At 35.8% G+C, this 13,789-nt stretch overlaps 1 protein-coding gene across 1 annotated transcript in view; it reads left to right on the top strand.

The window, feature by feature from the left end:
• Positions 1 to 13,789, top strand: part of LOC125073932 (probable ATP-dependent RNA helicase DHX35) — a 47,752-nt gene that overhangs the window by 28,349 nt on the left and 5,614 nt on the right. Inside the window, exons 4-8 of the mRNA XM_047685042.1 lie at positions 4,454 to 4,534; positions 6,981 to 7,040; positions 10,005 to 10,167; positions 10,309 to 10,406; positions 12,420 to 12,666. Coding sequence (XP_047540998.1) covers positions 4,454 to 4,534; positions 6,981 to 7,040; positions 10,005 to 10,167; positions 10,309 to 10,406; positions 12,420 to 12,666 — 649 coding nt within the window. The remainder of the gene's footprint in view (positions 1 to 4,453; positions 4,535 to 6,980; positions 7,041 to 10,004; positions 10,168 to 10,308; positions 10,407 to 12,419; positions 12,667 to 13,789) is intronic.

Below are 13,789 nucleotides of genomic sequence, written 5' to 3'. Positions count from 1 at the left end.
AGTATATTAAACATATATGTATGTATATCGGTAGGTGCAATCACACTGACCTGAACCACAGTTTCATTGACAACCGGTTTTTGTTGACCTCGATCACGTCAGGTACCCTTGACTTGAATGTGATTGATTTGAACCATATTAGCATTTGATATGTCTAATCAGTATTTATTTGGTATAGGTATGTTTACTAGATGGCCTTTGTGCAAGCCCGTCTAGGTAGGTACCAACCACTCATTAGATATTCTACCACCAAATAACAATGCTCAGTATTGTTGTATTCCTTATTCGGGCGCAAGGAGCATAACGTCTTGGTTCCCAAAGTTGGTGGCGCATTGGCAGTTTAAGGAATTGTTAATATTTCATATAGCGCCAATGTCGTTGGGCGGTGGTCATTAGTACGTCCGCCTACAAAATACAAAATGGGTCCAGTTTTATTCTCCATAAATACAAGTTTATCGTGAAACTTTACGGGATCGTGTCATCCTGACCGATGACATAAGCTAACTACGCAAGACATATTAAGAACTCTTTATGCACTTTCATCACTCATCTCATCCGGTTCGGCAAAACCAGTACAACCCGTAAGTGTTATGGCGCAGGGCCAAGGGCTCTATGAGCTTTCTGAGACTCGGGTGTGTACAGATCCAAACACCAGACCCCGGGTTCCCGACTCCTACAGAGGATTAAACAGAAAACCAAATTTTTTATTGGTTTGAATGTGCAGCCTCGTCATTTCCAACGAGACGGTCAGACTCTGAACATATCCAAACATATTATAAATAACTTCCCGTCGCGTCTCTACGCGATAATTCAAAAACTACCGAACGAGTTTTTGTACGGTATGGATTAATAGGCGAAGTGATTCAGGAGAAAGGTTTAGGAGTATAACTCATTATGACTGTGTAAATTGACTGAAATGTTATGGTGATTGTTGAAATTGTCGATTTTTTTTTATGGCATTCGTGGGCGGACTAGCTTATGGACCACCTGATGGTAAGTGGTCACCATCGCCCATAGACAAAGGCGCTGTAAGAAATATCAACCATTCCTTACATCACCTATGCGCCACCAACCTTGGGAACTAAGATGTTATGTCCCTTGTGCCTGTGATTACACTGGCTCACTTACCCTTCTAACTTATGCCGATCGATTGATATGTACCTATATTATGATTCACTAAATGAAAACCCGGCTTCGCTTTGGTAAAATGAATTAAAACCAAACAAATTAGGTTTATCATTTTTTTTAATAAATGCACGAAACTATTATTGGGAAACTTTCTGAATGCACCTGTAAACGTCAAACATGGCCGCCCGTTGAACTTTATATCATTGAATTTATGTCGAAGTTTTCGACTAAAAAGTAGACAGAAGTGAGCCTATCTAGTACTGATTAGTTATTTAGATAAAGGCATTTTAAATTCTATGTCACAAATTATAACAACTAAATATTAAAAAGCTTATTGCACGCAATGCCTAATTAGACGTTGTATTTTAAACTGTATGTCATAAGAAATAAGATATATTTCTTATATACTATTCTCAAGGGTCTTCTATTATGTTAAGGGCATATCACGCATTTTAATATCGCAGCGAGATTTTGTTTCACTGTTTCATTACAATTTTTTTTTCATAGATCACCTGATGGGTTGTGGTAATGCCGCTAATAGATATTTGCGCTGTTTAGAAATTTTAGCCATTCTTTATATCGTCCATAGAGATCCAGTCCAGCAGTGGGAAATAATATACATAATATTACTTTGCTTTATTTATTAGCTAATGAACAAAACATTAGTTACTTTGTGGTAGGGTCTTGTGTAAGTCTGTCTTGGTAGATACCACCCACTCAACACATTCCACCGTCAAACAGCCATAATTAATATGTTTGTGATTTGGTTTGAAGGGTGAGTAAAGCAGGTTAATTACTGGCACGGAATACGTATAGTACGACACAACTTGGATGTAACATCGGTAGAATTCGGCACATCCGAATAAAATGCGTATTCAAAATCATCAATCTTTATTGATTTCTCACGTGAAAATGATCTTTACGCAAACGTAATAACTTGTAATATCATATAACCAAATACATTCGCCAAATTGACGTTTGATTGGTTTTTTTAAATTGTCGATGTTACATTTAAATTGTGTCGTACTATAACTTCTTGTCGTTGTTCTGAAGGACAGCGCATTGAGGGCGTAAATATGCAATGGTTAATATATTATCACTTAACATCACGTTGTCAATGAAGCACGTCCGATTTTATAAGCACCACTTTAATTATCATGTAAAATTAACCTTATGATATAGATATAAGATTTGAATTTCAATTAAAAACTTAAACAATTGTACACGACATTGAAACGGTGAATCCCCGAACGTCTGATAAGATTGCCATTCGGGGTTTATTTTAAACTGTAAATAAGTCAAAATCAAAATAATACTTTATTCGAGTAGGCTTTTACAAGCACTTTTGAATCGTCATTTAACAAACTATATTAAGTGAAGCTACCACCGGTTCGGAATGTAGATTCGACTGAGAAGAACCGACAAGTACGGAGTTTCTCAGTACTTACTCCTTTTCAACATTTAAAATACAAAGTTATGTTAGCCTAATACATATATGTATATAATATACCCTGCCTTGAAGTCAACAAGTGTTAGCTCCACGCCTTTCAATCATCTATATAATCCTGTATTGAATAATATGTTTTTTTATTACTTAATGTATTTTTACAATCAATTTGAATTTGTGAATTATTACAGAAACGGATACCTTGCCCCAAGAAGGATTAATTGATTTTGCAGAGTCTAAAACTTGCCGTTCCTTACGTCTCGTGCACATGCAATTATTATCACTGATTCTATCATTATTGCCAATATGAACATGAGTCTGCTTAAATATCAGTTGATATAAAATTTCTACTCACTTCTGAGTACATTTCTGGACAATACGGTCCATTTCCGGGTGTAAAGGGTAGAGGGCAAGACCTAATTGTAATGGAAAAGGAGAACGGATTTCGTATTCAATTGTGTAAATGCCATTACCAATAGATAATCTCCATTTTAAATTTTAAAGAAACGTTTAAATATTCAACAATGAGCTATTGTTACGTTGCTTCCTCGTTGGTTTAGTGGCTTGATATAAGGCCACAGATCTCAAGGTTCTAGGTTGAGACCCCATGTCGGGCTAATAAAAACTATTGAGTTTTTCTGTCGAAACTTTCTCAGTAACGATCCGAGGTCCAGCAATAGGAATTGCGTATCTCGGATGGCTTTTTTATGGCATAGTTTAGCAGACGAGCATATGGGACACCTGATGATAAGTGGTCACCAACGCCCATAGACAAAGGCGCTGTAGGAAATATTAACATCGCCAATGCGCCATCAACCTGGGGAACTAAGATGTTATTTCCCTTGTTATAATTAAACTGGCTCACTCACCCTTCAAACCGGAACACAACAATACTGAGGACTGTTGTTTAGCGGTAGAATATCTGCTTGCACAAAGTCCTACTACCCAGTAAAGCATAACACGTAAAGCTGGTGATTTGTCGGATTATGAGTGTGATTATGAGACGTGTCCCTATGATTGCGTACACATTTGTGAACTTTAATATGTCCCGCGTAGTTGGCTGGTCTTCCTTGAGATTTGCCGCCGTCACTGAAATCGTTAAGCCATCATCATCATCGTTACATATATCTTGTTTAAAACTTTTGGCGTCGGTTTTCTGTATTTAATTATTATATTAGTTTCGCCGGGCGGTTTTGCCCGCGTTATGTCCTTTACGTACCACTGACAACGTTTATGCAAAAGTTTAAGATGATAGGTAAAGGGTTGAAAGTGTCTCTGACAAAATCGCTCTGACATTTTAGTTTTGATTGGATTTTCCATCAAAGGATACACATCAGATTTTACTTATGGGATAAGTATTTTCTAAAATTAAATTTTAAAATATAAAACTGACTAATATTTAAAACGTAATTAGCCGGCTGGAAATAAACAAGTCGACTACATTTTATCTATAGCGTCCGCAGTGTTATGACTCGCTACATGGCGTTGTAACACGTGAAATGTTATACCGTACTTGGTGGTAGGGCTTTGTGCTTAGTTTTATATAGATACTTCATCATCATTATATTTCCTGTGACTTAGGAGCTCCGTAGCCCATGTCCTTTTGTTGCACCCTCTCAACGTTTACGCAAGATTGCATAATAATCAGTTTTATTAGTTAAGACGTAAAAGCGTAACGAACAAACTCATTTTCGCGTATAATACTAGTTAGGAAATGGGTTGGAGTGACAGGGCAATTTCTCGCGGGTGTTTTCTAGTGATAATAATAATAATTATACTATATTTTTTTTTATTTCAGACATCAAAAGTCCATACGAAAAGATACTATGAAAAACGACTAATATCTTATCTATTTTCTTATGTTATTTTTTTTTTCAGTTTATGACGGAGGGCGTTTTGCTCAGAGAGATGTTCGCGTCTCCACTTCTAATGCAGTATTCGTGTATTGTACTCGACGAGGTAAATATATTTAAAATATATGTTGTTTTTTTTTTAATTCTTTTGCTTGGCACTTATTAAGGCTCTTGCCGACTATATCCGACAAAGCCTACACCACCTTGCACGATCTGTAACCCATGTCCATTGGCTTTCATATCGTGCTTCACGACATCCTTCCGTTCATGTTTTTTTTTTTGTATTATTATTTATTAACATGTACTTAAGTTAATTGTAAAAGTTGTCAAATAAAAATTGGTGTAAATATATCATAACGATTCTGAAAGCATTCTTACACTATAAAAACAAAAAAAACATTTTTAAAAGCAAGCTGTTTTAATTCCAATTGTTTTTGTAAACGTATAGCATATCAAAATTTACATTAATACATAGTTAACCATTGAAGAGATTCTCTGGAGTTAATCCTGGGGGACCATAACAATGCATAACTGACAAACAAGTTAAATAAAAGCCTCCAAACATAAATTAATATACCCCGACTCAAACAATGAGAGCCTGTAAATGTTACGCTAATGGTCTAAGGCATCATCTCAATTGGAGGTTTGCAGATTCCACCTACTCTGTGTTTTGGTGGATACACACATGGTGAATTCACATCCAACACGTGTGTTTCTTAAGATGTTAACCTTGACCGCAAACAATATGTATTATTACACAAATTTAGCACATGAAAATCAGTACCCGAGTTTGAAGCTATGTACATCAACCTGATTGTTTCTACCTGCCATCTCGACTCTAAAATATATTATATCTATCACGTATTCACTGAGAGTATTCCGATTAGCTCAGATACAATATATCTGCTATAAGTTGGCTAGGAGTTGATTAATCTCCTGATTCCAAATGATGCTTCAGTATCAAGACAGGGTACAATGTAAAATACAGTGGCGTAGCTAGGTGGGTAAGGGCCCCGGTGCATAGAAAAAGAATCGGGCCCTCGCCCCCTCTTTAACGTATAGTGGCATTCAAAATTATAGATAGTAATAAAAATGGGATACAGGATACAGTGAGTTGAACATATCATTAGTAAGTTAAATCCATACTTCATCTCTATTCAAAGCTCTTTTCATAGCTTAGGTTAGAGGGCCCCCAGAGCCCAGGGGGCCCTGGTGCACTGCAACACCTGGCCCTACGATAGCCACGCCACTGGTAAAATATCATTATAGACATAGGATGCTAAATTTTAAATTATCTCTTTAAAATTTAGCATTATTTTTGATCACAATTTTTTTTAATGACAGCAATATAAATCTGATAACCCGAATTAAATATCGGCTCATTCGTTTAGAAGCTATGATGCAACAACCGGACACACATATACAAAAATTATAACACTTCTATAATAAAAAATATATATGTGACGATAAATAACAATGACCTCAATCAAAACACCCGTTGAACGTGGGCTTAGGAAATTGTTTATTTTATACCTTCGAATATTTAACGACCGTCTGGGCCGTTAGTTATAATAATGAAACGTGCGATCTTCGCTTAAGATTCACCTCCTCTTACCACTGAACCATTTGGGTACTAATTAGTAATCATTAATTTTACGGATCGAGATGCCCTAGTACATCTTCTGCGTTCAATCACAGGCAAGCACCACTGAATTTTCATGTGCTTAATTTGTGTTTATAATTCACCTCGTGTTCGGCGGTGAAAGAAAACATTCGAGGAAACCTGCATGTGTCTAATTTAAATGAAATTCGGCCATGTTTATCCATCAACCCGCATTGGAGAAGCGTGGTTGAATAAGCACTAAACCCCTTGCGGAGCAGATTTGTATATGCATAGCTACTTTAAATAACAGTAACAATGTCTAAATATCCCACTGCTGGGCTAATGATTTGTCTCTTTTTGAAAACGTTAAGAGCTTGTTTCTCCAAGTATAATCAATGCGGATCCGAATCAAGCGGGCTACCTCCCGGCGTTTCCTTTCATCGTCGAGCACGAGATAATTTGGAAGCGCGCCGATAATATATCTAATTTAATATTTTTTCGCTGTCCTCACTCTTATGTTAATAGTCTCAGCCACTCTTGGACATGCTGTAACCAGCTACACTAAATATTAACGCCGATCACTTAACATAGAGCTGAGCACTTTCGTGGGTGAATTGTGGCTATTTGAGCTTTGTTTAACCCGTCTAGGTAGGTACCACCCACTCATAATATATTCCTCAACGCCCAAACAGTAATACATTGTATGTTTTATTTGTTGTGTTCCGGTTTAAAGGCGAGTGAATCAGTGTAACTGAAGCCACAAGGGACATAACATCTTACTTAGATCCTAAAGTTGGTGGCGTATTGGCGTTATAAGATTGGCTTTGGCGATTGGCTTAATATTTCTTAAAGCGCTACTGTCTATAGACAGTGGTGACCACTTACCATCAGGTGGTCTACCTATATCATAAATAAATAGAAACCTACTAATTAATACATTTTTTTTCAGGTGCACGAAAGATCTCAACTGACCGACGTGTTGATGGGATTGTTGAAAAAGATAGCTAAGGTATGACGTTAATATGATTACTGTATCTTTATTTAGACTATTTTATTGGTTACAATAAACGAATCGTTTAGCTTACGGATAGTAGATATGTCTACGTGATTATAATAATATTTAGATGACATTTTTAACTTTGCCGTTTCATAGATTCAAGTCAGTTGTAAAACATACATTGGTAAAGAAGGCATGTTATTCGATACAAGATTATATTGATGATAAAAAAGCGTGGAGCTAATGCTTGTTGACTTCCAGGCAGGAGACATAACATACATATATAATTGTATTTAACTAACATGACCGTATTTTTAATGTTGAAAAAGAGTAACTACTGAGTTTGCCGGTACTTCTCGGTAGAATCTACATTCCGAACCGGTGGTAGCTTTACTTTAAATAGTTTGTTAAATGACGATTCAAAGGTGCTTGTAAAAGCCTACTTGGATAAAGCGTATTTTGATTTTATTTGATATTAGTTAATGAGTTTGCTACATGTTACATACTACATAACTTTCATACAAAGAAATGTACAAAATAATAGAGTTCTATTCTGAAACACTTTGTTGGAACGAAGTTGCTTTCACTGTATATATTTTATCAAATAAGATACAATTAAACTAATCAACAACATATACATTACATTAGCAGCCTGTAAGTTCCCCACTGCTGGGCTAAGGCCTCCTCTCCCTTTGAGGAGAATTTGGAGCATACCACGCTGCTCCAATGCGTGTTGGTGGAATACACATGTGGCAGAATTTCGTTTAAATTAGACACATGAAGGTTTCCTCACGATGTTTTCCTTCGCCGCACGAGATGAATTATAAACACAAATTAAGAAGGTGATAATTCAGTGGTGCCTGCCTGGGTTTGAATCCGAAACCATCGCTTAAGATGTACGCGTTCTAACCACTGGGCCATCTAGGCTCTCAACAACATCAACATTTAACAAGAAATAAAATTGTTATTAAAAGACAATTTTTTTTTTTTTAATAATTGTTACTTCAATCTTAAAGTTGTATGTAGAGCCTTATTGTACCTGTGTATTACACACAAAGATTAGTATAAGTGCGTAGTAACGTTGGCCTGGATTTAAATCCGAGTACCATCAGCAATTTCTGTCTATGATTGCGTTCATTTTAAAAATATAAACATCGACTCAGAGCTATTTTAGAATTATTAAATTTCTAGGAAAATCGCTGGCATTTTTTTAATAAACAAAAGCTCCCAGAACCCATTGTACGTAACAATGTCTTAATCTTTCGTTGAATATTCAACTCTATGCCTACGTAAATAAAACTTACAATAGCGAACGCTTATATTTTACAGTGTTGTTTGATTGTAAAACTAGATGGCGCTAGTGGTCTTTTAAATCACGCTATCGTTTGGTTTCGTTTGTAATATGTAGTGAATCACCGTTGCTGATATGTTGACATACAGACAAACAATCTAAAGTTTTTGCAGAGTAATACTTCAGTGATTATCTGTCGTATTGCTTCAATGTAGATTAGTTTTTGTTTCTCGCGTCTCATGTTTTTTTAAATATATGAGGTGAAATGTTCTTAGAAAATCGGGACCGCGTCCGACCGAATTTTCTCTATATTACGTTTTTAAAATAGGTATCAGGTACAAACGAAATGTTTGATTGGGATTCCTGAACGAAAAAAAACAACAACCACTAATTAAGTCATAAAAATTACAGACTTTCTCCACATTAGAACTAATTTTTAATGCGGTATAATTCACTGAATAACATATCGTCGTGCTCAACAGTTATAAAACCAAGTGATTTAGGAATCAGTTTTACTTGCTAAAATAACTGAATTACACGCTCAAATTGAGCTGTTTGAGGTCTTATAACGACATAAGATCTCGCCTTACGCTAGCTAACACTTTTTATTGCAACAAAACATTGTGTAATTCCGTTATTTAAATGGTGGTTTAATTAATTAAATGATAATTAAAGTAGATATTCTTTTAACTGAAAAGGGAAAAGACCTCAAAAAAACAAGTTTTGTTAAAAGTATTTTAACATATAGGGCACACCTTCTTGATTGGATAGATCTATTGGACAACATCACATACATTACTCTGATCCCAATGTTACTTACATTAAAGCACTTGTGTTATGGAAAATCAGAAGTAACGACGGTACCACAAGCACCCAGACCCAAGACAACATAGAAAACCAATGAACTTTTTCTACATCGAATCATGAAACCCGGTGTACACACTACTCGACCACGGGGGTCGTCGAAGATCTTTAGACAATAAATAATAATTTAAGTCCACAGCCTTTTGTATTCGCTTTTGTTACTTCATAATGAACGCGTTTCAACTGCCTTTTGTTTTATAATCTGAGAATTTGACGAACAGTTAGTGCAACAAAATTATAATGTGTGAGGGTGTACAATAGACTGCCCGGTACTCTTAAAGACTCATAATTAAGCAGTTTAAAAACAAGTTGAAGTTATTTATTATACAGTCCTACCGACCAGAAGATACATTGACCTTTTAAAAATAATACATTACTAACTACCTGACTTTATAATAGAAATCAACAATGACTTTAAATTAATAATAATTATTTAAAAAACAAAACTAAATCAACATCTAAAACGTTCAAGTTTCCAATGAAGCAGAAATTGTATGTCCGAAGCGGTTAAATTTCGCGCCAACAAGATAACCCAAGCCGTTGGTTGGTTTTTTTTTTAATGTATTACGTTACAAGGTATTAATTAGGCAGTGAGAATAGTATATTCGGTCCATTTAATATTAGTAAAATATTTATATTAGTTTAATTGATTAAGTTTTGTTTATATTACTTATATTATTAAATTAATCTCTATTTAAGTTAACAGTAGGGTATGTTCTTTATAGGAATAAATAAATCCTTAAATTATATTATTTTGTTAAACAGATTTTTTTTAAATATATCAAGTTTTATTATGCTTAATGTTAAATTAACTTTTGCAGAAAAGGAAAAATTTAAAGATCGTAGTTTCCTCCGCTACGATGGACGCGGACTTCCTGAAGGAATATTTTAATGTAAACGATGGGAAGACTACAAAGAGAAGTTCGTCCGTCGTTATGTCTATGACGGGTCGGACGTACCCCATAGACGTATTTTATGTTGAAGGTATTGTTGTAACCATTTTCATTTTAACCCTCTTTTAATCAACATTCCGTATTTTACAGGGTAGTTGTAATTTGACCTAACCTAACCACTCGGCCACCTCGGTTCTAATTTAATGTGAACTCTATGTAATTGTTCTTACAGAGCCCGTACCGGATTACGTAAAGGCAACAATAGATACGATTATAAAGATACATGAAAACGAGCCGTTTGGTGACATTTTAGCGTTTTTGACGTCACAAGTAAGTACCTACAGCCTACTCCCAATTAAAGTAGGAAAGAAGATAAACAAACCTTAGATTTACGCAATTCATGCGATTTGCTGATAACTCAGCTATATTGTGCACTGCTAAGAGTTTATGATTAATATATAAATAAATAAATAAATAAATAAATATTGGACAACATTACATATATTACTCTGATCCCAATGTAAGTAGCTAAAGCACTTGTGTTATGGAAAATCAGAAGTAACGACTGTACCACAAACACCCAGACTCAAGACAACATAGAAAACTAATGAACTTTTTCTACATCGACTCGGCCAGGAATCGAACCCGGGACCTCAGAGTGGCGTACCCATGAAAACCGGTGTACACACTACTCGACCACGGAGGTCGTCAAATATATGTTTATTTATAATACAACACTAGTACACTTAACTTACTTATTTTCACTTTAATCTCATTTTAATTGCATATTATTTCCAAAATTCCAAATTATTCAAATAACAGTTTCGTCCATGTTGAAAACGCCTTTTTTTCGCAAATCCATAGTAAATATCATAGATCAATCAAGCTCTCGACCAATGATATCGCGACAATTTGGTGTCAAATGTTTTTTATTTGGATTTTCTCTCATATTGCAATAGAGTATACCCTATAACATAAACATCAAAATCCGATAGGAAAGCCAATCCTGTATAGTGTTGCCAGTTCAAATAATATTAATTTAAGTATTTAGTCGCTTCTGCAATTATATTGATTTGTTTAGTTGTAAAATAATATTTAACTATATTAAATATAATAACTGAAATGTAAAAACTTTAATCTCTCCTTTATTTTTATTTTTTCGCAAATCCATAACTAATACCATAGAGATTATTTTCGACCAATGATGTCGTGCCAATTCAACGTCAAAGTTGTTTAATTGTCTTTGGTCTTCTTGTTTTTGGTTATTGTATAGTTAGGCGGACGAGCAAATGAGCCGCTTGATGATAAGTTGTCACCACCGTCCATAGACATTGGCGCTGTAAGGAACGTAAACCATTCTCTCCATAGCCAATACGCCACCAGCCTTGGGAGCCGTGATGTTATATCCCATGCTCACTTAGTTACGTTAGCTCTCAAATCGGAACACAACAGTACTAGTGTAACAGTGTTGCTGTTTGGTGGTAAAATAGTTGATGAGTGGGTTGTATCAACGCAGAAAAGCTTATAAAGCCCTACCACCGAGTAAATAGACGTGTGGTCGGAATAGCCTACAGTTGTTGTCACCAATTGGAAGGCAAAGCCAAAATGGCTCATTGTGCTCAGCAAGGCAAGACAGTATTTCACTTCGGCCCATAGTCTAAGACTATACAAGGCGCAAATTCGGCCTCACATGGAGTACTGCTCTCACCTCTGGGCGGCTGCTCCCCAGTACCAGCTCCTTCCATTTGACCGTATCCAACGTAGAGCAGCTCGAATTATCGACGATCAAGCCCTTTCTGATCTGCTCGATCCTTTGGCGTTGCGTAGAGATTTTGGATCACTCTGCAACATCTACCGAATTTTCCACTTGGAATGTTCTGAGGAATTGTTTGGATTAATCCCGGCACCTGAATTTCACCTTCGGACAACTCGTCAAAATTCCAAATTTCACCCGCATCACCTAGATGTCCGAAAATCCACAACAGCGCGATTTTTAAGGCACTTTCTGCCTCGCACAACCACTCTGTGGAACCAGCTTTTGCCGGCGGTTTTTCCGAACCGATACGACTTGGGAACCTTCAAGAAAAGAACGTACTTATTTCTTAAAGGCCGGCAACGCACCTGCAACCCCCTGGTGTTGCAGGTGTCCATGGGCGGTGGTAATCACTTTCCATCAGGTGAGCCTCCTGCTCTTTTGCCTCCTATAATATAAAAAAAAACCATATTAATATTTTTTTTTTCTTGTTTTTATTTGTGCCAAAAAAGCAAGTTAATAATAAATTAGAACTCTAATAGATTGTACATCGTACCGTTGTCATCCTAAAAATACATATTAATTTTCAGGAAGAAATTCTAGCAGCCCTGGATAGCTTAGAACAGTATGCCCAAGAAAATAATGAGAAGAATACATACAGAAAGACGTTCCCGAGTGGAATTGCTGCAGCGAATCTCTCCGTGCTGCCGATGTATGGCAGCCTGCCGTACTACAAGCAGATCAAGGTCTTCCAGACGTCCGAGAGGAACGTGAGGAAAGTCGTCCTCGCGACGAATATCGCCGAGACGAGTGTGACGATAAATGGTGTTGTTTATGGTGAGTTTTGTTTCGCAATGATTAGTGGTAAGGTGTACGCCATTAAATGGTAAGATGCCACTTTTGTTTGTCTCAGTGGTGGCTTGCTGTGACCCACTGATGGACAATAGCGTGGATCTAATACTTGTTGACTTCCAGGCAGGATATATTATATACATTTAATTCTATTTGGCTAACATAACTTTGTGTTTTAAATGTTGAAAAAGAGTAACTACTGAGTTTCTCGCCGGTTCTACTCGTTAGAATCTACAACCGAACCGGTGGTAGCTTCATTTAATATAGCTTGTAAAATGACGATTCAAATGTCAAGCACATTTGAATCAAAGGCCTACTCGAGAAAAGTATATTTTGATAGCCTGCTGGGCAAATGCCTACTGTTCTCGGCTTCTTAGTACTCGTACCTTGAATGTATAGTACGAGAGTTAAGTACTCGATGTAATGAATGCTTGTCTGGATTTGAACTCATGGCCATTGGTTAAAACATATGTGTATTCAATGTGTCATTTCGGTTATTTTGTTTAGAACAAGTCCTTTATTGTTAGGTATTGGGTTTAATAGATATTCAAAGGTGTTGTTCAGTAATACATAATGACTGGTGTAAATGATATTTGTACCTAAGTGAGATTTGTATTTTAAAATAAATATGTAGGTAAATAATAAATAAACATGTAAATATGGTCAATAATTTAAGTTCGAAATTATATTGACGTAGGTACCGTCAACATAATAAGTTACGATATATCATATTAAAAGTCTTCAAAGTGTATTCTGTTATTTGAACTTGAAGAGTTTGATTATTTATATACTTTTTTTACATAATATTACAATAATAATATTACACTACAACTACAGTGGAGTAGGGACGCTTAACGCAGATGAAAAAGCACGTGTTAGATTACAATGTTTCTTAACAAAAGTAACAATGCAATATAATTAAACCAAATGTAACCAGTCCTCATAATTTATGTGCATAATAATTTCGTCAGTGGTCAGTTCGTTTAAATATTTATCAAAACTATCGGAACTGAAGCTTGTATTTATACAAACATTACTGAAATTAGGTTACGATGATACGAAACAATTATTAAACCATCCTTCGTTATAACATCAAATCCGGTTCTGA

The sequence above is a fragment of the Vanessa atalanta genome, chromosome 26 (genome assembly GCF_905147765.1).
Source record: "Vanessa atalanta chromosome 26, ilVanAtal1.2, whole genome shotgun sequence".
NCBI lineage: Eukaryota > Metazoa > Arthropoda > Insecta > Lepidoptera > Nymphalidae > Vanessa > Vanessa atalanta.
Note: the sequence above shows the minus strand (reverse complement) of the source record. Positions and strands in the feature narration are given on the sequence as shown.